The sequence below is a fragment of the Erpetoichthys calabaricus genome, chromosome 6, assembly GCF_900747795.2.
Source record: "Erpetoichthys calabaricus chromosome 6, fErpCal1.3, whole genome shotgun sequence".
Taxonomy (NCBI): Eukaryota; Metazoa; Chordata; class Cladistia; order Polypteriformes; family Polypteridae; genus Erpetoichthys; species Erpetoichthys calabaricus.
The window spans coordinates 53,795,227-53,818,860 of record NC_041399.2 but is presented as its reverse complement, the minus strand read 5'-3'; the positions used below and the strand labels follow the sequence as shown (position 1 = coordinate 53,818,860).

The 23,634-nt window shown below is 36.5% G+C and overlaps 1 protein-coding gene across 1 annotated transcript in view; it reads right to left on the bottom strand.

The window, feature by feature from the left end:
- Positions 1-23,634, bottom strand: part of LOC114653342 (centrosome and spindle pole-associated protein 1) — a 91,968-nt gene that overhangs the window by 43,792 nt on the left and 24,542 nt on the right. Inside the window, exons 6-10 of the mRNA XM_051928747.1 lie at positions 22,790-22,813; positions 20,019-20,099; positions 16,824-16,919; positions 12,717-13,081; positions 9,445-9,537 (exon numbers count right to left, since the gene is read on the bottom strand). Of these exons, the coding sequence (XP_051784707.1) occupies positions 9,445-9,537; positions 12,717-13,081; positions 16,824-16,919; positions 20,019-20,099; positions 22,790-22,813 (659 nt within the window). The remainder of the gene's footprint in view (positions 1-9,444; positions 9,538-12,716; positions 13,082-16,823; positions 16,920-20,018; positions 20,100-22,789; positions 22,814-23,634) is intronic.

Here is a 23,634-nt window from a genome sequence, read left to right as displayed (position 1 = left end):
GATACATGCAACAACACTATCAGGATGCCATGGCCATAGTACATAAATTCGGAAAGCCTGATTTTTTTATCACTTTCACATGTAATCCTGCTTGACCGGAAATTCTATATGCACACTGTCTTTCAAGAAGTATTTATTTCTTCTTGATTTCTGAATTCCTTTCTCACCGTTTTCTGTTCCTATTCTTACACCGTCGTATGCTACGGCGAGCGTTGGCTAGTATATACATAACTAGCAAAATACCCGCGAAATACTGCCTGAATATTTTAATTAAGAAAAAAGTAAACATTTTTAAACTGAGAGAAAATATACAAAAAATTATTTGTTAAGGATCTCTTTGTATACCACGTTGTCAGTTCGTCCCTCCGGTTGTAATATGACCAAGCTGTGCGCTGAGCTTACTCTTGAGCATGCAACATACAGTTGGCCATGTGAAAAGCAATCCTGCCTCAAATCAATGCCAACCTTTTGTAGTGTTTGTCCTTGAGACTTATTAATTGTCATTGCGAAGCAGAGCCTTACTGGAAATTGAACACGTTTGAATTGAAATGGGAGATTAGATGGTATAACGGGGATGCGAGGAATAAAAACTGTGTCACCCGAGGCACTGCCAGTAAAAATAGTTGCTTCAATTAGGTTGTTTTGTAGAGATGTGACCTGAAGTCTCGTGCCGTTACAAAGTTTTGGTGGCTGTAAGTTTCTCAGTAACATTATTGGTGCCCCAAGCTTCAAAATGAGATTATGCTCAGGAGTGCCTGGAGGATTTAGAGTGTTGAGAAACTCTACTGAATCAACAGATTGATATGTTTTTGGTTGTGAAGGTAGTCCTTCAAGTAAAATGTGGTTTATAGTCGTAGTCATGTCATTTTTTGGTGCGAGGATAGCTCTCTCTCTTAACCATGACACGTCATTTTGGTGGAGATTTCGTAGATCGGGGTAAACATTTTGAAGAAGGCTTTGTAAGGTATTCACGATGAAACAGAGATTTGTAGGAATATTTATTTTACGATTTTCTTGTATGAAGGTGCCATCACCTATACTCATCAGAAGAGCAAAGAACTCCTCAGCTTTTTTGTCGCCTTTCAAATGAACTCTCATGTTTATTTTTAAAGTAACAACATTGATTTGTGGCCATAGGTATGAAGATTTCAGAGATGCTTTAACTTCATCAGCGCGTGTTCCTCTGGGCACGACTGGTAGGGTTTGGCGGAAGTCTCCAGCCAGTAACACTGTCAAGCCTCCCATAAGTTTGTTGGTGTTTTGGATGTCTTGGAGGGTCCTGTCTAAAGCCTCAATACCTGCTCTGTGTGCCATTGTCAGCTTATTGTCTGGGATGAATGCACTATGTCGCAGCACTTCAGCCATGTTGCTCTGCTTTGATATGTTACACATGGGGGATTCAGTATGGTTGAGGTTCAGAGGCAGCTTGAAAGCTGAATGAGCAGTTCTGCCACCCTCTAGAAGAGTTGCAGCAATGCCAGAAAAAGCCACAGCTATGGCAATGTCACGTTTTGCTCGGATTTTTGCAAGGAGAAGGTTTATTAGGAATGTCTTACCAGTTCCTCCTGGACCATCAAGGAAAAACACCGTGCCAGTGGCTGACGCAACGCTGCTCATGATTTGGTCATAAACTGACTTTTGGTCACTATTTAGCAACCGCTCGTTATTTGTGACTATATTGGCCAATTACGAGGTGTTGTAAGATGTCTCTTTCAAGTACTCAGGATTTGACGTAAGTTGTGCCAGTTCTGTTAAAGGTGAAGGCAAACCGTAATGAAGAAGAGATTGACCTCCAATACCAATTACATAGTTTTCAAGCAATTGTAGACAGTTGTTATAGATCAAATTTAACCACTGGTGGACTTCTGTTCGTATATGATCTCTTTCAGAATGTCTCCTAATATCTTCTGCTATGCTGTCTTTATGTTTTTCCCATAGGTTTAAGGGGTTTTCCATTTGGCAGAACACCAACATAACAGCAAACAGTTCACGGATCTTTTGAGGTGAGTGAGACAGAGCAGCTTTCTGTAGAGTCTCGTCCCAGTTGATATCGTCATGTAATAAACCGAGTGCCCTGCAGGCTGACTTATAGGTCGGATGTAGGACACCATCAACTGTTCTGAGAGATTTGAAAGATGTGGGACCTGTGATTTTGTTGAGCAGCAGTCGAAGATGGTAGCATTCAGAGTTATTCGGGTGTACAGTGTAGACCCGTCCCAGTACATTATCCTTTTTCACTCCCGAATGTCCTGGTACAGGGTTGCCCTGTTTCCTTCGACGAAACATGTTGTTTGCCCACACATAATATGATGGAATTTCATTATAATGAAGTTGTTTTGCAAAATCATCGTGTTTACAAAGGTCAAAGAGCGCTAAAAGGGTGGTTTGTGGTGGATTGTGTACTCTATCGGCAACGTTGCCTTCTGTGAAATAAATTCTTTGTCCGTTTTCAAGATGCACAGCAAGATGAACGACCGGAGGGAAACGTTCGTGAATGGGAAAACAGAAAATGCACCAGGCTGCTTCAGAGCTACTAATGTAACGACCAGCTTCGTATCAAGATACTTCGTCGTTTTCAGTTTGTATTGTAAATACTGCCTGGTCACTTCCCTTGTTAACATACTTACAGATGTATTTGATTGATTTTACTGAACTGCAAAATTCGACATTGATGTGAGCATTGAAGAAGCGGGACAGCACAGGACTATAAGGGACCACCCATCTGTTGTCGATATCTACTCCTTTGATGTTAATTGTATGACCTCCATCAGCAGGTGCGCGCTGGCGGTACTGAGGGTAACCATCTTCTCCAGTCTGAGTTTCTGACATGAACGGACGCGGGTACTTCTTAGTGCATATTCTGTTGATCATGCAGGGTGAGTTGATATTATGAGGTCCACATGGGCCGTGAATCATGGTGGATTTTACTATTTTGTGTAGGGCAGGGTCAGTCTGTGGATCAGGAATTTCCGCACGGATGACTTGATCTATGAGAGCTGGTTTAATCCTATCCTTTAGCCACAATACAATGTGTGCATGGGGAATACCTCGCTTTTGCCACTCTATGGTATACATGTAGCAATTTGTACAGCCGAAAATGTTACTCTTCATGAGCAAGTCTATCATTTTGCGAATCTTGAGATGAAATACACGACTGATAAGGTCGTGGCGATCGTGAGGTTTTTGACGTGGAAGGAGAATTTCAGTGATGTCAGGCCATTTAGGGTTGCAAGTAAATGTGATGAATAAGTCAGGGTGGCCATAATGACATACGTATGTCATTGCGTCTTGTGTACGCTCGTGCATATAGCGAGGTCCTGCAGTGAAGGAAGATGGTAATATCACAGCTTGACCAAGTTCTATTAAATCAGTGTCGTTTTTGTCAATAGCATCTTTTAAGTGAACGTAATTTTCAGCTCGTAGTTTTTTCTGATTTAGTCTGATATAATTTAGTCTTTCGGATTCAATTTTTGCGTACATATCAACTAAAAACTGATTTAATAACGTTCGGAAGAAAAGGATAGTATTATCATGATGTTGTCTGATCATAAGCCGGTATGAATAGAAGTTTGCTGCAGAGACGGTTTTGTTCATAGGTAACTTACTGGTAGCATGAACTTGAGGTATAGACACAGAATAGCCGTCTTCACCATAGCAGAACATGAGAGGATATTGAAGTGCATCATAGAATCTGTGGGTTTCCTTAATGCGTTGTAGTTTATTGTCTCTGGTTTTCAAGACAATATCTCTATTGTTGAACGTTTGCTCAACGATGACAACACCAACTTGATGAACTGTGGGTTTATTAAATATGCCTTTGTGTGCATGTAATGGTTTTTTGTCTACGTGAATGACAACTTTGAAGTCTTTGTCATCATCTGAAATACTGTCCATTGTGGAGTGGAAGTCCTGGATGCAAGTGTTACAGTCATGGAGCATTTTTTGTAATTGCTTGACCAGGGGTATGTTAAGTCCAGAAAAATTAGCGCAGCGGATTTGTGCTTCCTTTTCATCGTCCCTGACGAAATAAATTTGCAAAAATTTGTGTTCCTCACTCGGCATAGGTAAAAGACTGCCAATTAAGTGATACACTTGTCCCTGAACTTTAAATGAAGGCATAAAATTTCCCTCAACGATTTCTTTAGCACCAAATGACGTCATTTGAAATGCGCTGTTGTACTTTCAAATATTGTTCAAGAAATGCTCACTTTGAGGATGTTCGCCATTTAACAGGCCCTCAAGAAGGTCAGGAAGCTTACGTAAAGGAGTGAAAGAGACTTTACCACCGTTACAGCACAAACCAGGAGACTCGCATTTCCACTTCTGAGCTTGACAATAGTCACAGTGAACATCCATGGATCCAATGTGTACTGTTTTGTCAGACTCATAATGTATGTTTGGGTCGTACGCAAATCCACAATTGGCTTTTATGAGCCAAACCTGTTGTTTTTGTATGAGCCGCTTTTCATTATTGGGATCGTATCTAGAAACAGAAGCTCTATTAACTTGTGGATTTGCCTCCATGTATTTAGCAACAGCGTCTCTATGAACTTGTGGATTCGCTTGCGAGTATTTAGCGACAGCGTCCCTATTAACTTGTGGATGTGCTTGCGAGTATTTAGCGACAGCGTCCCTATTAACTTGTGGATGTGCTTGCGAGTATTTAGCGACAGCGTCCCTATTAACTTGTGGATGTGCTTGCGAGTATTTAGCGACAGCGTCCCTATTAACTTGTGGATGTGCTTGCGAGTATTTAGCGACAGCGTCCCTATTAACTTGTGGATGTGGTTGTGAGTATTTAGCGACAGCGTCCCTATGAAGTTGTGGATGTGCTTGCGAGTATTTAGCCACAGCATCCCTATGAACTTGTGGATTTGCTTCTGAGTATTTAGCCACAGAGTGTTTATTAACTTGTGGATTTTTCTGCGAGTATTTGGCGGCAGCTGCACGAAGCTGCTTCAGTCTAGCTACATCAGAAAATCTACCACGACGTCTGATACGCCTCCTTTTTACTGTGTTCTCACAGCTTGGATTGCTGCTGTCATAATCAGCTCGAGCTGGATTTGTGTTGAACTGACATTCGGTATGTGTCAATCGATATAAGCATAGAACTGGCTTCATCAATAACTTCGCATCCATCTTTTGAGAGTTGAAATATTCATAAACATCAAAGTGTCCACTACTCAAATCGTTACCTGTGAATCTAAGATGTTTAAGAGGCACTGATGGTTCTCCAAAGGTGTAAAATATTTGGCCATTTCGGTACACTTGAAAGCGACAACCAAACAATTCAGTGGCAGCCATCAACTCACATGCAGAACCATAGGTGAAGGGCTTAAGCATTTCAGTCTTATAGTGTTCCTGTGTACTATAATTATCTCCTGTACCATCATCAGTCCACACTTTGAACCTGTCCCAGTCATTTAATACATAAGACACAATGTCCCTGCGGATATCAAAAGTGAGCCTGATATGTCCGTGCAATATGTAACACAGAGAATGGAAAAGGCAGGCGCCATCTCCGGGCATGGACACCACTCGGTAAGTGATAGTTCTTTGATTGATGGTGATCACCTCCATAGACATGTTAATAGGGGTACAGTTGGAAAAATAAAGGGAATGGGTACTTGATCAGTAAACAAAATATAAAATACCTACACAATAATTATAACAATCGTAATAAACGAAATAATAACCCGTGGATTAAATAAAAAGGCTGCTTCCTTTTCGAAGCAAGCAAAAACGATGGCCTTATATGGCGTTCGTTTATAAAATAGCGGAGAAGCTGCGTAAAGGCTGTTTCACAAAAAAACAGCGGAGCGCCTTATATGGGCAGGCAGCGGACTAAATAAAGGAAATGGGTACCTGAACAGTAAACTAAGTCTAAAATAGCTACACAATAACCATAACAATCGTAATAAACGAACTATAAAACAGTAGAGAACCGCGAAGCAAGGAGAAATGACGGCCTTATATGCCGTTCGTTTATAACACAGCGAAGCAGCTTGGTAAAGGCTGCTTCACAAAAAAACTGCGGAGCGCCTTATATGGGCAGGCAGTCAGGCAAAGAAAGGGATTCAAATAACTATAATCGTAATAAACGAACAAAACAGCAGCAGAGAAGCCGCGGATTAAATAAAGGAAATGGGTACCTGAACAGTAAACTAAGTGTAAAATACCTAGATAATAACTATAACAATCTTAACAAATGAACAATAAAACAGCGGAGAACCCGTGGATTAAATAAAAAGGCTGCTTCCTTGGCGAAGCAAGGAAAAAGGATGGCGTTATATGTCGTTCATTTATAAAACAGTGGAGAAGCTGTGAAAAGGCTGATTTTTCTGCGAGTATTTGGAGACACCTGCACGAAGTTGCTTAAAACAACAGCAGAGAAGCCGTGGATTAAATAAAGGAAATGGGTACCTGAACAGTAAACTAAGTGTAAAATACCTACACAATAACTATAACAATCTTAACGAACAATAAAACAGCGGAGAACCCGTGGATTAAATAAAACCTACACAATAACTATAACAATCGTAATAAATGAACAATAAAACAGCGGAGAACCCGTTGATTAAATAAAAAGGCTGCTTCCTTGGCGAAGCAAGGAAAAAGGATGGCCTTATATGTCGTTCGTTTATAAAACAGTGGAGAAGCTGTGAAAAGGCTGCTTACTTGGCGAAGCAAGGAAAGGAATGAACACACCGCAGCAAAGAACGGCCTTATATGGGCAGGCAGTCAATTACGTGGGAGGCGTGCTGATTTCCGCAACAGCCGCACTTATGAATATGCTAAGCACAGTCCTTCACCCGCGAATATTTACCTTATATGGGCAGGCACTCAATCACGTGGGAGGCATGATGATGCAAGACGCAACCGCCTCACACGGCGACCGAGCTGCCCGCTATGGCCGTATACAGTATATGAAAGTAGGTTCCAGTTATGACCGTTACGCGTAGAATTTCGAAATGAAACCTGCCTAACTTTTGTAAGTAAGCTGTAAGGAATGAGCCTGCCAAATTTCAGCCTTCCACCTACACGGGAAGTTGGAGAATTAGTGATGAGTGAGTCAGTCAGTGAGTGAGTGAGTGAGTCAGTGAGGGCTTTGCCTTTTATTAGTATAGATCAAATCAGCACACAGAAGTGGACAATCTTTTTAAAATAGACTTTGAAATTCAGATAACTGAAGTCAGAAAAATTAGAAATTCCAGATAACGGCTTCCTAATTCTAGTCCATGGTAATGAAGTTGAATGTTTGAGCTTTATTACAACTTGTTTTTTAACCATATGCATCTTCCTTCATCACATGAACTGCTTTACTTGTATTTTTTTGGGATATACATAAAAAGAATAGTTAAATCTAAATATACTTGATAGATATTTCAGTTTAGTACAGGTAACTGATAAAAGGAAAAAAAGGCCAATGTAAAGAGCCTTAACAGGCCATTCTGCTGTCACGTGCAGCCAAAACATATTCAGCGCTCCTCGGCAGGGAAGCAACACCATCCTTCTATATGAAATTCCTTGATTTAGTGATTTAATGATTTTAGTGATGCCTAAAGCAGTATCTTCCCATTTAGATAGGATGCTCAGGCCATATCACAAACACTGTTGTCAAACTCCTCAGTAAACTCGGGTTCTCAAGCATGGATCTGGAAGGCAGCAGGTTTTAGTTCCACACAGTTTCCCCAATTAGAAGCCGGGATTTAAATTTATTTAATTGCCATTTGATTACAGAGCTTTTTAAAGGTTTCTCCTGGCCATATAAGTGCACTATCACACTGTGAATTTTCCTGTTCTGAGGACATCATTTACTGTATAGGTTTTGTGAACAATAAACAGATCTGTACCCTTGCTCTTCCTTTTCCAGTCTCCCTTTATTATTGATTTCTAAACCTTTTATTAACATAGATGCTTTATGATGCATATGCACAGGTTTAAATAAGACCAAACCTTCTTTTGTCTCTGGCATCTCATTATGAACTGGTGGCTGGTTGAGAAAATGGGAAGCAATTAAAACCCAAATGCAGCTGTTTAAAATTAAAATAAGAAATTAAGGTTGAACTGTAAAAACTGAGTTAACTGAAATTAAGTCCAAAGTAGTATATTTCTTTATCAACAAATAAATGGATTCTAAATAACATATTGGTCAAGTCTGCATCCTTGCAAGACCATAACTGGGACCCCTAAAATAAACTATTCAATGCCCTTTAATACTCTGTACAGGGGAAATCTTTTAGAAAAGCTGTCAGCAAAGAAATGCTTCACTACAGGACTAACAAAGTTCAGAACGGTTATGTATAAAGTGATTTTGATGTGCACCACACTCCTACTCGTCTACTTGCTGAGAATAAAGTGAAGAATGGCTCATTGGACTTTGTTACTTTCACCAAAAAGTACACCCTTGCTTATATTCATTGTACATTTATTGACCCTCATACCTTTTATTAGATTTAATAAGAATCTTATGCTCTGGAACTCATTTTCCTTAACAGAACATTCTTGATTGAAGCTCCCAATTATTTTAGAATGATATTTAAAATAATTCACGCAGAGTTTTACTCTTGCATTTTGCACAGGAAGTTGTCTGTGTATGCACAGCCTTCCCTAGATAGGATCTGTCATTCCAACATCCATGTCAGCATCATTTCATGTTCTGTTCCTTGCGAAACACCAGCAAATTAAGCAGCCGTATTCAAGTCTCAGCGTTTAGCCTTAAAAATCAAACCTCTTTCGAATTCAGTAGGATCTCTTCACGTCTTAGTAAGCTCAATAAGCAATAGGACCTGTACATTTTTATACCTGCTCATAAACATGAAGAGATGTTAAAATGCTTAAGTATCTGAATGACCAACAACGAGTAGCAGCACATACCTTCAATAAAATTTATATCCTTTATCTACTCAAGTGTTCCCTTTATTTTGTCAGTTACCCAGATGCTGTTCTCAACCAACTACAGAAGTTAAAACATGTATAGATTTGAAATAAAAATTACATTTTTGGGAAGCATTACATTTTGTGCTATTGTCAGTGCAGCAAACAGGACAAATTCAAGACAAAGCAACACAAACGCAATGTTTTTCTAGGATTGCGTTAGTAGTACTAGGGTGTTGTACCGTGTTAGCCATTATGAATGTAGAGAAAAGCCAAGCAAAATGACACCTTTTATTAGATAACTAAAAAGATTACAATATGCAAGCTTTCGAGGCAACTCAGGCCCCTTCTTCAGGCAAGATGTAATCAATGATTATAAGATGATTACATCTTGCCTGAAGAAGGGGCCTGAGTTGCCTCGAAAGCTTTCATATTGTAATCTTTTTAGTTAGCCAATAAAAGGTGTCATTTTGCTTGGCTTTTCTCTAGGATTGGTTTAGAAAAGTTCTAGGCCTTTGGTTACCTCAAAATGGCCTAAATGTATACATTTTAACATTACAAAAATACCTGTTTTCATTTTTGCGTCTTTCAGTACGAGGGTGCACATCAGGATATATTTCATCTTCATCCATTCGATCACTTCTGTATCGTGGCATATCCCTAAAAAAAAAAAATAAAAATTTACGTTCAAAATAATGCAAAAAGCACTAAAGATTATTATATATTCTAATAAAAAGAGAGGCAAACAATACCACATTCAAACTACATCATGAAAACCTTCAAGCAGCTGGTCCTGGACTACAAGTCCTCTTGTGAAAGATCACCTGGACCCATTGTAGTGTGCTTACTGGACAAAGACTGGAGTGAAAGAAGCAATTATCTATCTGCTCCACAAAGGTTACTGCCATCTGGACAAAGCTAGCAGCACTGCTGGAATTATTTTGACTTCTCCAGTGCCTTCAATACCATCCAGCCATCCATTTCAAGCAGTAAGCTCAGAATGTAATGTCCTATATAATGGACTACCAGAATAACAGACTGTAGGACTGGGTCACTTTTGTGGATGTATGTAACACTAGAGCACTGCAAGGAAGAAGCACTTGTACCTTATCCATTCACGCTGTACACCTCAGACAAATACAACACCAGATCATGTCATCTGCAGAAAGTCTCAGATGATTCTGCAATAATGGAGTAAACCGACAGCAGAAATGAAGCATAGTATAAGAGTCAGGACAAATAAAGCACTAAGTGCGACCAGACCATACTAATAAATGGATTTCTACCAGTCTGGGAATGGCTACAACAAGACAGTGGTGACATGGTAATCACTAACTGGGATACGGGCTAAAAACAATCAAAACCATGTATATGGCAGAACATACATATAGCAGAAACTGCAATGTCTGGCATTGTGAGTGCAAAAAAACTGAACCCTGTCATCAAGATTGCCTGTCTGTACAACTGGTACCAGTAATGATTTTATTATTAAACAACTTTCTGAATTTCCCCATGGGATTAAAGTTTTATCTAATCTATTCTTTTATAAGCATTTGTCACCACAGTCAATAATTTTAGAAATATTTTGTGTATTATATGAATAACATTTTGCACATAAATGTAGTTATTCTTTAGAAATATGATCTTTCATCTGTGTGTACATTCCAGTGTATTTTATTGCATTATTTAAATCTTATATATGGTACATTTTTGTCATCTTGCACTACACTGCCCAAATCAAAAATAATGTTACTGTTATGAACTGTACTCATCCTGCTTTTCTTTTCAGTAACAGGAAAGCTTGTGTCAAAGATTTTACCTGCCATTAGACTACTAGACTACTAAGGGAAATGCTGAAATTACTTGCTCACACAAAGCACTGGGTGTTGCATAAGATTTTTTTTTTTTTTTAAAGGAAATAAAGTGTCATATTTTGGTCAGATAAAAACATAACAGGGGATACAAACTGCCAAAGAAAACTTTACAGCTGAAAGAGTTCCTATTAGACACCAGCCAGTGGGCAGAGCAGGTTAACACAGTATATTAGTGCAGTTTGGTTCTAGTATAGAAAGACTGTGGCCTATTCCACCATCTTTCATCCACAGTCTACTACCCTGCTTTGTGTGTTTACCTTATTCTGTCATAAATTAGGATTGGAGAGTGAAGATATGAATGTAATATTCATCCTGTTTGGTTTAAGACAGAGTGTATTCATTTAGAACGTAGTGATGTTCAGACCAAAGCAAATGTGCTTTACTTCTCTTTGTATCAGTCAGTCTTAGTGTTTTTTAAGGTTCAGGTTATGAAAGTGTTTTTGAATATCAGATTACTACATTGTCTTAGAACTAATCAGATGTACTTTTGTCCATTTGACTGTCTAAAAAGTACGGTAAATATGAAACGCCAATGCCTCTCTAACATTTATCAATTGTTTCTTGTTTTTTCATTGCTGAAGAGAAGGAGGGAACTCCGTCCAAATGTTAGCAAAAAGAGTGTACAAATTGAACAATAAGAATTATGCATATGAAAGTTGGAATATGCTTTCTTTTGACTTTATAGCCACCGATAAGTATGTTCTAGTCACAAGAATGTAATGTGATCAGTTGGGGTGAATCTTCACAGGCCTTGTCAAAATTATGTTTTGTTTATAGGGGCCTATGAGGCTTTTTAAAAACCTTTGTAGAGCATCCTATTTTTAAAATAAGGCTATCTCTGCATTTTGAGCAGAGTACCTGCTTCTTTTTTATTGCAGAAGTTTATCAGCATGTCTTTGCTTTTGGATTAAGACCAAGGGGTTTGTTTTTTTTTTTGTTTGGTGAATAATGAAACCTAGCAGGTATATATAGTTTGGGTTTCTTAAGAATCTGAGGTTATCATATCTTGGCCTGATGAGCAAAATATTATTATTATATTATTTAAACAAGAGAATTCTGCGCCAGTCAAGTGGAGGAAATTTTGTGTAACCATCAATGATATTTAATTTTACACATACAGAATGTGGAACGATAATGCAGAAACAAACCTTAGCACTCTTCGGACACTTAACATTAAAATGCACAAATATATGTCAGTTAACATGTGCATCAGAAAATGAAAAATAACTACTAGATAATGTGATTTGTTAGCCTAATCATGTTCAGCATGCATACATGTTTTAGCTGTATCAAGGACACTTTTCTCAGGCGCTGTTCCCAAATAATAAAATAATGAAAGGAATGTGTAATAGAAGGGTCTTAGAGAGCCTAATCCACACACAGCACATGCCGATAAGCTCTCTGAATATGATAATTTGGTAGGAACCCACAAGTGATATTGTTACTGGAAAGTGAGCATGTACAGTATTAGGCCTCTCAAACCGGAAGCCCTGTTGACATAGATGTGACAATGAACCAAAAGATGGAACTGTAGTTGTCAAAAACCCCAAAGAACAAATACAAGACTATTGCACTCTTCAAAAGGCTTCTCTTGGGCTCCATTTGTATGTATGATTATACTGCAATATTTATTAGGAGCAAAACCTGCTTATTAAAGCAATTTCCACTACGGTAACTAAAAAAGGGGCATATATACAGGTTCAAAGTATGAACTGCATTTCTAAAATATCACATTCCCAGGGAGCGTGCACCTCCTACTAGATACAATTACTTCAACTAAAAATAATGTATGTATGCAAAACATGAATAGAATCACAAATCACAGTGTTAGTTATTTTTCAATTCTAGTTACAACTTAACAGTTATCTAAAACTTAATTCAGAATATGATACATACGCATCACTAGACAAATGGTGATTTTTTTTTTTTTAGCAGAAGCAAAATATTCAGTCCCCATTAACTAACCTGTCACCTCTTTGTTTCTGTCTAGGCAGCATTTTCCCAAAAAATTCCCTTTCCTCAGTCTGTCTTGGTTGTGTCCGTTCTGGAAGCATGAACTTTTCACGTTCATCATCAGAATATTGGTGTTGATCTTCAAGCTCAGAATCAAAGTCAAATCGTGAAAACCGAGGTCTCCTCTCTCTGATTTCTGGGTGCTTATTCAAACGATGGCTTTGAACGTCATCTAATCTTTGCCTCCTTATAATTTCTTTTTTTGCTTCTGTTAGTGTAGCAGCATCTTTCTTTGAAGAATTATAATCTTCAGCTCTTGAAACAGGCAGAGTTCGAAAACTGTCTGGAAGCTGTTCACGTCCCTCACGTTTACTATTCTACATAATGAATACAGAGAAAAAGAAATTGCAGATGGAAGCAAAATGTATTAGTGAAAACATTAAATATTCCCCCATAGAAAAAAAATATAATGTACAAAGAGCTTTAATTTTTGTGTGATACAATTAATAAGTTATTAAGGATGGGTTTTAGTACATTTCAATAGCGGAGATACTCTTCTGCATATAACCGGACAACCCAGAGACACTACAACTGCAATATGCTACTTATTGATATTTAATATGCATTTGTACGTATTTCCCATTCAACCAATTGTTAGTAACTGCTCTATCAGACAACATTCCTGTAGAATTAGTAGCATTCATCTTGACAATTTTAAAAAGTTAAATATATTTTAATCACAAATTGAAATGGTAAATATTACACTTTTAAATATGAGATCAAGGTTAAACAACAGCTTTATTAAAAAACAACACTCAACCTATTAGCTGAGCTACCCAGTGTGGCCCAATTTTCTTTCTTAGAAGTGCAACTTTCATGAAAGAGTTTTCAGAGTTATCATCATGAATTGTTTCAAAGTATGACAGGAGACTTTAATCTCAATATAAATGATGTAACTTTCTGTTGCATTTGTACTCCTGATACTTGCTCAGTTTTTCAACCTAATTGAGCTTCAGTTTAGCAAATCTCCTACAAGTGGTCACAGTCTTGATTTAGTGTTTACATCACATCTTAGTATGATAAAATTAATATTAAAGGATTTCTTTGCTTCCAATCATCAGCATATTGTTTGTTGAGTACATATGGCCCTCCTTTATTATTACCTCAGACACCGTTTCAGGTTTCTCTTCTATATTGAAGTCATTACAATCTGTTACAGAAGTTCAGTAACATAGAACAGTCCAACTCGGTCACAAAGAAATCCCCTTCGGATTAATGAGGACATTCATAATTTTACAGATTTGTAGAAGGTTTGAACAAACTGGGAAGGCTACAAAAGTGAGAAATGATTAATTACAGGTCCTTAAATGTCATATAATATTTAAGGATGTAAGAGTTAAGTACCTATTTTACAAAACAGCTGCACACCAATATAATCCTAGGTTTCTGTTTATTATAAACAGTGTTTTGACCCTGTATCAAAAAGCTATATTGCTTTTTATAGTTTTTTTTTTATATATACTTTTTAGGGAGAAAATTGACATTAAGTCTGTGATTGTTCTGACCTTGCGGAGGATGAGGTTACACTGCAACATCCACCAGTTATGTAGCTTCACACTAATTTTGATACTGGGACTCTAAGATCTTAGAACAATGAGTCTTCTTAAACAATTCTTTGTATGCTGTACATTGCTCCAGATCTGCTTGATATAAAGAATAGTTTGGTTTGCTTTGGTTACGTTTTCAATTGTTTTAAGAAAGCCTGTATTCAGACACTTCTTAAGAAACCTACCCTTGATCCAGCAATCTTAAATAACTTTAGACCAATCTTAATCATCATCCTATTTAAAAAATACATGAGGAAGTAATAGCAAAATAACTTTTATTAGTTATAATTAAACACAATTATTATTATTTTTTAATTTCAATCAGGTTTTCAATGGAACTTTAAAACAAATTATCTGCTTGAGAACAGATGCAGGCACTATTCTGTGTTGATATTGGTTGATTTTAGTGCAACGTTTGACACCATTGAGCATACAGTTTTGACAGATTAAGACACTGCATTGGTACATCTGAACCTGCTCTGGAGGTTAATCTCTTACCTGTCAAACGAAAACTTGAGTTGTGATCAGGAACACCACATCACCATTAACAGCAGTGTGAGAACTCAGTGTGCCTCAAAGTTCTACTCTGGAGCCACTTTTGTTTTCTTTATGGATGCTGCCATTTGGCAAAGTAATTTGGTTAACATTTTAAAAATTTCCATTTATATGATCACAATATGCAGTTACACCTTTCCAACAGCCAAAATGACTTTAGTAGGATTGTTGTGTGACATAAATGTATTGGTGAGATCAAATAATTGAACTTATTTTGTACTGCTAAATGCTAAAAAGAGAATAATTTTGACTTTCTGCCAAAATGAGGTTATGCAATTAGTGTGAGTTTGGGACGTTGGATTCTAGTATTCAGACACTGGCTAAAAATGTAGGTGTACTTTTGGGTTTACATACAAATTATGAACATCATGCAAAAACATATTCAGTCTTTTTTTTTTTTTAATCAACTTAGAAAAACAGCTGATGATCAATCTGTTCTGTCTATTGGGGAGGCAGAGAGATCACATATGCAGAAATACCATCACACCTAGTTTATAGTAATGCATTGGTTACTTGTCTTAACCTGCAAATGTTGACTGTACTTCAGATAGTTCAGACCTTTCCTGGCAAATTGTTTACTGGGACAAAACAACTGCATATTAACCCTGAGCTTGCCTGTTATCACCGGTTACCAATTAAGACTGAGAAAAAAAACAAGATTTTATTAACTACATATCAGGCTTTACAAGGTTTAGCTCCAGAATGTGTTTGAAAAATGTTAAACCCAAATCGAGACAGAAAAATTACTCCTATCATCAGATTAGACGGTGTTGAACTTCTAGGTTAACACTGAAGGGTTATGTGGGTTTTGCTGTTAAGGCCCATAAATCCTAAAATACTCTTAACTTTTAGTAGGAGATCACATAGAGTCAGCTCTTGCAAATCACACCAAAACATTTTTGCACAGGACTTTTTTGTATTCCCCATTTTAACTAATGTTAGTGTTTTTTTTTTTTTTGTTTTTTTTTTAATTTAGTATATTTATTTTTCATACATGTTGTTTTTATATTTTATCATTTCTGCTTACTGCTCTTTATTTTTTTACATTTTTATTTATTGCTGTTACAAATTATGAAGCAGTTTGTGCATTTTGCAGTTAAAAAAATAAGCTATTATTAATAATAATAATAATAAATACTAGTTGTTTTTCTTGCAACCTATTTCACAGCTGGCTTGTATTTTAACTAGAACTTAATTTACAATAAGCTGGTTGTGCTAAACTTTGTATTTCTCCAAATCACAACAGAATTCTGTTTCTTATAAGATCACACCTGTATTCATACTGCTAGATCCAAGGCATCCAATGTATTTACTAAATAGCAAATCATTTTTAAATAGGTGACAGCAATGTGAACAGGCAAGAACAAGATACCTGGTATGCAAATGTCTGACTTTTTATGTGAAATACTCAACATGGTCGACTTTAACAGTAGAAAATTAAAGCATACCAGACATTAAAAGTAGAGAAAACAGTATGAATAGTTATTAAAAGATCAAATAAGAAACAACAAAGCAAGCCACATTAGAAGTTACATTAAGCAGAAAGTAAAACCTTCAAGACCAAGTTTATCCACTCCTTACTTTATTCATACTAAACTAAAAAGGGTATTTTAATAGTATTTAGTCAACAGTCAGTGGCTTTCTTCATTCAGTTCAGACACTTCATTTAAATTGTGCCTAATTTCAAATATACTGTATGATACTCAACCAAATAATGTGAAAAATCTTCTAAACAACATTTAAAAAGAAAGATCCATTAGAAATATACATTCACATCACAAAAAAGTCAATTCAAAATATCAGTCACACTGAAAACCTGAAGGTAAATGCTGCCATTCCACTTTTTACTAAAATAAGTAATATTACCAGATACACATTTAAAGATTAAATGACTTTGTCTACCAGATGCAGAACTAACAAATAGGCATAATTACTAAGCATGTGAACATTCAATTACCTGTTCAATAACCTCTGGATCTTTAACTTGAAATGTCTGCCTTTGTTCTTTAAGAAATTTATTGTATTCCCTGTTTCTCTCACTTCGTAGCCCTTCCTTAAAAAAAAATAAACACAAATTAGTAATATAACAACATGAGAATGTAAGTTTAGCACGTGCTAATAAAGAGCAAGACTCCCTATCACTAATACTCCAGCTGGGAAACTGAATACACTGGAAGAATTCATCTTTTGTCAGTAAGTCTCCCAATGTGTTCTGGATGCACCCCAAAAGGGACATACCAGGCAAACCTATGAGCAAACCAACTTACTTACGTTTTTAAACAAGACACGCAAGAAAGCTGAGCTAGGGTCACATAATAGCTGGAACATTGCTTAACAGACATCCAAAACTGAAAAGGACAAGGAGGTTCACCAGGAGTATTCATTCAAGCATGGATAAATGTCACACAGCACTTGCAGCCTGTATTACAGCTGGCTGTTAATGAATCCCAAAATGTTAGCTCTAACTCAACTGTGGTTTTTGTTTTGGTAAAAGTAGCTGGCATTAAAAGCTGCTACTTTTATATGCTATGGGAATTTTTATAGACACCTCATCTAAACACATCATTTGGTATACGTGCTTCGGAAGAAAAGATAGGCTGCTGCTGATTTGCTGTTGACCATGCAAAACCAAATTAAAATATTACATCTATATTATTGGTCAAAATAAAATGTAACTAAACACATCAACTGCAAAGTGCACTGCATCAAATCCATTGTGAACAGAAAAAAGGCATATGCTTCATATACAGTATTCTGCAACAAAAGTCATCGTCTCTGGGCCATGTGTTGCCTCTTCTATAGTATGCTGTATGTCAGCCGGATTTCTGAACAAGCTTTCTCCACTTACTAACATTTAGCAAGCATTTAGTACAACTACAGAAAGACAACAGTTCATTACAGAACACAAAAGCCAGGTGAACATAGTGCTGGGTAGTATGACCAAAACTCTATATCACAGTATTTTTCAAAATTATACCAGTTTCACAGTATTCAACGGCATTTTTTTCCCCATGCATGAGTGGATGTTAGCCAGTCTACTGCAGTAATTGCAGTGGAAAATGTGGTTAAGAACAACCTATTCCACTGTCACGAGAATTGTACAAAAAACATTTTAATGTGCACACAAGTATTAATACAGGTTTGCATGGCCCCATAAAGTGATAGTTTTCAAGCGGGTGGCACTAATGAAAAGAAGGAATCACATTGCATTTCAGTTGCAGTCAAAATATAGAACCATTTTATCGAACAAATTTTGCAAACAACTTAAAACTATAATTTTGACAACATATTTTCAACCATCCAAAGAGGCATTTAGACTTAGAGGTGCTTTTCAAAAAATGTATTGCACTGAACATGTCTTAGAAAAGGAATAAAGAGTAAATATTTTTTGTAAACCAACTACACTTTCTGTTAATGTTAACAATCTCTGTCCACTGACACGTTAGCTATATGGATTGTAATGGCGTTGGTTATCTCGATCCACCGCTTGCTTTTTTTGTCATATCTAGTACCTCTAGCAAACACGTCTACAAGTGCCGTCTGACTCAAGTGTCCTCTAGCTGTTTCAGTTTTACCTCAGAATGTGGAGGGTGCCAATCTTAGTTCCATACATTCATGGTACTCCAAAGCATGTTTGCGGCTAAGGTGGTGCAGCAAATTGCTCATGTTACCGCCTCCAACGACAACTTTAGCTCAACAGCATTTGCAGTAAATAGTTGTTTGGTCCACATCCAACCTTTTAAAACCAAAATCTCCAGACAACAGACACGGTTCATTTTTTCGGAAAAAGTTCTTCTGTGTCATCATGTTCAACTTTATTGTCTGCTACAGCTTCATGTTCGGAATGTTCTCTGTCAATTTTCATCGCTCAATACCTCCACTAACGCATGTACTCCGTTGCATGCGTGTTTAGCGGTGTAGCAGTGAAAAAAGTCCCCCCTTAAACAGTTTCCCGCTGCACCACGTTCCGAACGTTGTTTAGGCTATTTAAACCGGTATTGCAGTACAAGAAAAATCCATATCATAACAAAAATAAAAAACGGATTTCGGTATGAACCGGTATACCTCCCAGCACTAGGTGAACATTCATTTATTTTCTTTTTTTTTTTTTATATAAATTTTACTATTGCATGGATGGAGACACGTGCACACAAATGACTTTGCCTTTTTAAAATGGTCAAAAGTAAATCATTCAAAAGAAAATGCTATTTTTCTCCCATGGCACTTGGAGGGTGCATATCCTCAGATTCATCTATAGGAAGTAAGAAACAGGAAAGGCTGGTTGGTAGGTAATGGTAAGTGGCAAGTTCCTGTGTAGTGCATTTACGTGTAAGACAAAGGAGTAATGTGCACAATGGTGAGTTTTAGTACATCTTCTAGTAGAAAATTTGCAGCAAGTCTCCTTTTTAAACACACACTGTGCTCCTCCGAGTCATAAAATGTTTACTTGGGTATTGTGGATGACCTGTGTTATACAACAGCAGGGGGGGAAAAAAAGTTTAGTGCAGAAGTGCAAACGAGGATTTAGGGAGCAATATTTTGTCCACCATGACACTGATTCTAACATTGTTCAGTAGCTTCATTAGCAACATATAAAGTCTTGTGACAGTCAAATGTGAGATAGTCAGCCTGACATCACAAATGCCAAAACAAGCTGCTTGCAGCTAAGAAGCTACCCCATCCAAAGAGGTAAATCTCCTTCTCTTGCTCAACTAGATGCGAGAGCTTATTTGCAAGCCAAAAACCACTGGTTCATAGATGTTGAATATAGTTAGCCAACCGTACCATAGAGCACATTATCACACTGAATGAGGTCCTAAATCTCTCTACTGCACAAAATACCTCTAATTACTGCCTATGATACTTTCTTATATACATATACTTGCATTATGCATAAGGACAATTTAGTTAATGCATATTGCCGTTTTACATCATGTTACAGTAATTACAAAATGAAAGGAGTAATAACTTGCAAATGTTAGACATGTTAAATGTATTGGTTTGTTTGATCAAAACAGACAAAAATTACAATACTTAATGTTTCTCTGAAAGGTTTTACCACCCTGTATCAAAAACTTGATAACCTAGCATATTCCCATTTCATGGACACAATGCAACAATAAACAGGTACAAAATTATATAGCATGTATACCTTAGCAGATCTCCTGTCTCCAATAGGAAGTGACAGTCCCTGATTTGTTAAATGGGACTCAAGTGAAACTGCACCATTTTTCTGAAAAAATAAATATTATACATTAAAATTGGCAAAATTGAATTCTGATCTGTTTCTACTTAAACTAAACACACTTAGAATTATTTCAGTAGCAATGCAACTCCTAAAAATAAGCCCGGGGAGTTCAAAGTTACAAAAGATAAGGCATATTAGTGTTATAATGAGTGTGGTCCATTTAATGTATTACTTTAAAAATTTACAGTGCAAAAATATAAACCAAGAGAGTCAGTTATGAAAAAAAAGTTTGTTATTAGCTTACTGCAGGAGATTTTGTATGTTTAATACTGAAGACTATAAAGAGTTAAAAGACAATTAAAAATTCAAAAAAATCTGTACATTAAAAGGCTTGCTACTTTTTATGCAATTGGCAATACTGTATTATGCAGGACAAGCTATTTGATAACATGAGTAAATGCAGTCAAATAAATGAAATGTGAACTATTTGCATGAATAAGGGATTTAATATTTATGGTTGCCCTTTTTTAGTGATCACAGTGTTAAAGATCATAGACAAGTTCATGGATAACAAAAAATATACACACAAAATATAAAGTATGCATAATAGGTTTATAGGAAATAAGCTATGGCTCTACATTCTCACCGAGACGCTACAGACAGCTCCCTTACCTACTCCTTCAGCTGATTTAATCTGTTCTTTCAACAGACAAACTCAGCTCTCTAACTACAGCAGGAGGGCCAGGATCTATCCCATCAACACTGGGTGAAAGTCGACAAAAGCACTAGACATGGGTCAGGGCATACTAACGAACACAAGCACACTCACAATTAACCCACATGTTTGCAGATGCGAGTGTAAGACCAGAAAAGCTAGAGAAAGCCTATAAGTGCACAGGGAGAACATTCACTTACAAGCTCCACACTGATAACAACTAGGTGCGGGACTGGCAGACAGGATGCTGGACATGTGAGGTGGCACTGGCTACTTATTGTGCCATTATGCAGCTAAATGTCAACTTCATAAAAGGTAAAATTATATACACAGTAATTCAGAATCGGCTTTGCTGGTTTTCAATCAAAATCATTTGAATGCTTGAGTTTAAATAATTCTGTCCAGGAGAATTACACAAAAACCAAGTCTTACATTTTTTCCTTTACTCATTGTTGTATTGTTAAGTGAAGCTAATAAAGCGATAAGACAATTATTTTTTTTCTCTCTCTCTGTTTAGTTTAAAGTATACAGTAAAAACTAAGAAACCAATAAATTTTAGCTAGAGTCTACCCTTCGAACAGATTAAAAAAAATCCACCACAGAAGTGACTTCATTCCAGATGAAATCTGAACACACACACTAGTAAAGTCTCAAGATAGCAAATGACCCAGCATGAGGACCTTAGGTCAAACAAAATAAACATGCATAAGTAATGAAAGGCTAAAATAAGTAATGTTAAATGAATTATGGAAAACCGTCATAGCTTGTGAAGTAGCGTTTTCAATTAATAACCCTAAATAAAATAACCCAAGGTAAAATGCATCCTTTTTCCACCGAGTGCTGTAAACCATCTTGTGAAAAGTGTTTAAATTTACATCATTCAAATCTTATAAACTTTTTTGTGGGACAAAACAGACAAATACTGTAAGGCATAAGACAAGAATGAAACAGTCTTAAAGATGTTATGTTAAGGATTAAAACAAATTCTGGCAAAAAGCACAATTAGTAAGCAGAAGCAGAAATCTGATTTGGCACATACCTTGGGAACTATCTGCTTTATTATCTAATACACAATTTAGATTACACAATTCATGTTGGCAAAGAAGGAAAATTCCTTAAGGAAAAATTCAGTGACAGTGGAGTCTAGATGGCAGCACTGTCAAAAGGAGCAAGTCTTTGTTATTCACATGAAGGGATACCTGTCAGTTCCAAAAAATATTTCCGCATTCTTTCATGAAATACTTCTTTAATCTTAACATGGCATTAGAATGAGAGTTAGAAGGTATGCCCCAAGTCACTCTGTAACTGAAGTGCATGTTTTTTAAACCACCTGGGATAGAGTATGACAAGAAAACAAAGGCTGTAACAATTATCTACATTTCTTGGCAAAATTAGCCATTATCACCCTTTACAGTGATATGAAGCCGATATGCTGCCCAATTCTATTAAAAATAATAATAATAATTATCTCATTGTTGAAGTCAGACTGGAATAAGCTAGCTGTTCTAGCAAGCCGATAAGAACCACATAGAAAAAAATAAAAGCATTGTGAAGACTTTGACTTTTTTTCCGTGCCTGAAATGTCTTTAAAGTGATTGTTGACATGTCCACATCAAATATAATCTAGAGAAATCCATACAAGGTTATGGTGTATAACAAATTAGTAAGAAGAGAATGGGTCAGCATGGTGATTAGCAAAAGGATGGATAGATGGTGGGATACACCCTGACAGTAAATCTCAAGGAATTTTACTTTGTGTAATCAAATCAAGGATGGCACATTATGCAATTAACCATGAGTTTCCAAAGCATCTTGCCAAATCACTACTTGTATGCAGTTAGAGAGCAATTTAGACATTAAAATGAGCCTTGTTAAATTATTGAAAAAGCAAAAACAGTTAAAGTGAAAAAAGAAAAAAAAAACACAAAAACTATGCTTGATATGAGCAAAAAAAAATGCACTAAGCTTATTTAGCTACGTCAGCAAAGAAACTGACAAAATCCGGTTACTGAAACCATACCTTTCTTCTTTCTTGGTTTACTGCCTGAAATTTATTAAAAAGAATAATAATAATAATAATTAGTTTATTCAACCATGTTTCTTTCAAAAGGTAGTTAGAAGAAAGTAATCTAGTTTTTTGATCTCTTCAGAGTCTTAGGGTTGAAGCACATAATTGTATAATCACACTGACTATTAAACTACAATCGTACAGGCTGCTCCCCCCTAAAAATGTTCTTGTCAAGAGCCTTCACACCCTATATACTGTACGATTGTACCAGGGTTTGTGTCAGGTAAATACAGCCAGAAGGTTGTACTAAATTTAAGATTAGATTAAATTAGATAAACTTTGTTAACCCCATAGGGAAATTCAGATGCATACAGCAGCAGAAACATAAAAAAACAAGGACACATACTTACAGGAGTAATAATTCAGCCAATCAATTACTCACTAATAAATAAAAATAAAATGTATATTGTGTAGATATTTCAAACTGTTTAAAAGAACAAATAGAGGAATTGCATGCACATGCCTACTCCAATATTAAAAAGTCTTACATGATAAGCCTACATACACTTGTTATTTCACCACAGAATATAATACTCTCAATTCAACTGTGATTCAATATCGCAAATCAATGTTATTTCTAGGCACTACTGACATGCTTGTGTCGATCATTTAAATACTGTATACTCTTGTTGTGTATTTAATAATACGTTTTTTTTTTTTTTTTTTTTTTTAAAGTGAGTTTTTTTTGCCCAATTTTTACAGTTATCATTGTCACTCCAGACCCCTTTTTTTTTTTTTTTTTTTGAAGCACTGATGACTTTTCTCACTAAAATAACGTTGTTGAAGTAATGCAAATT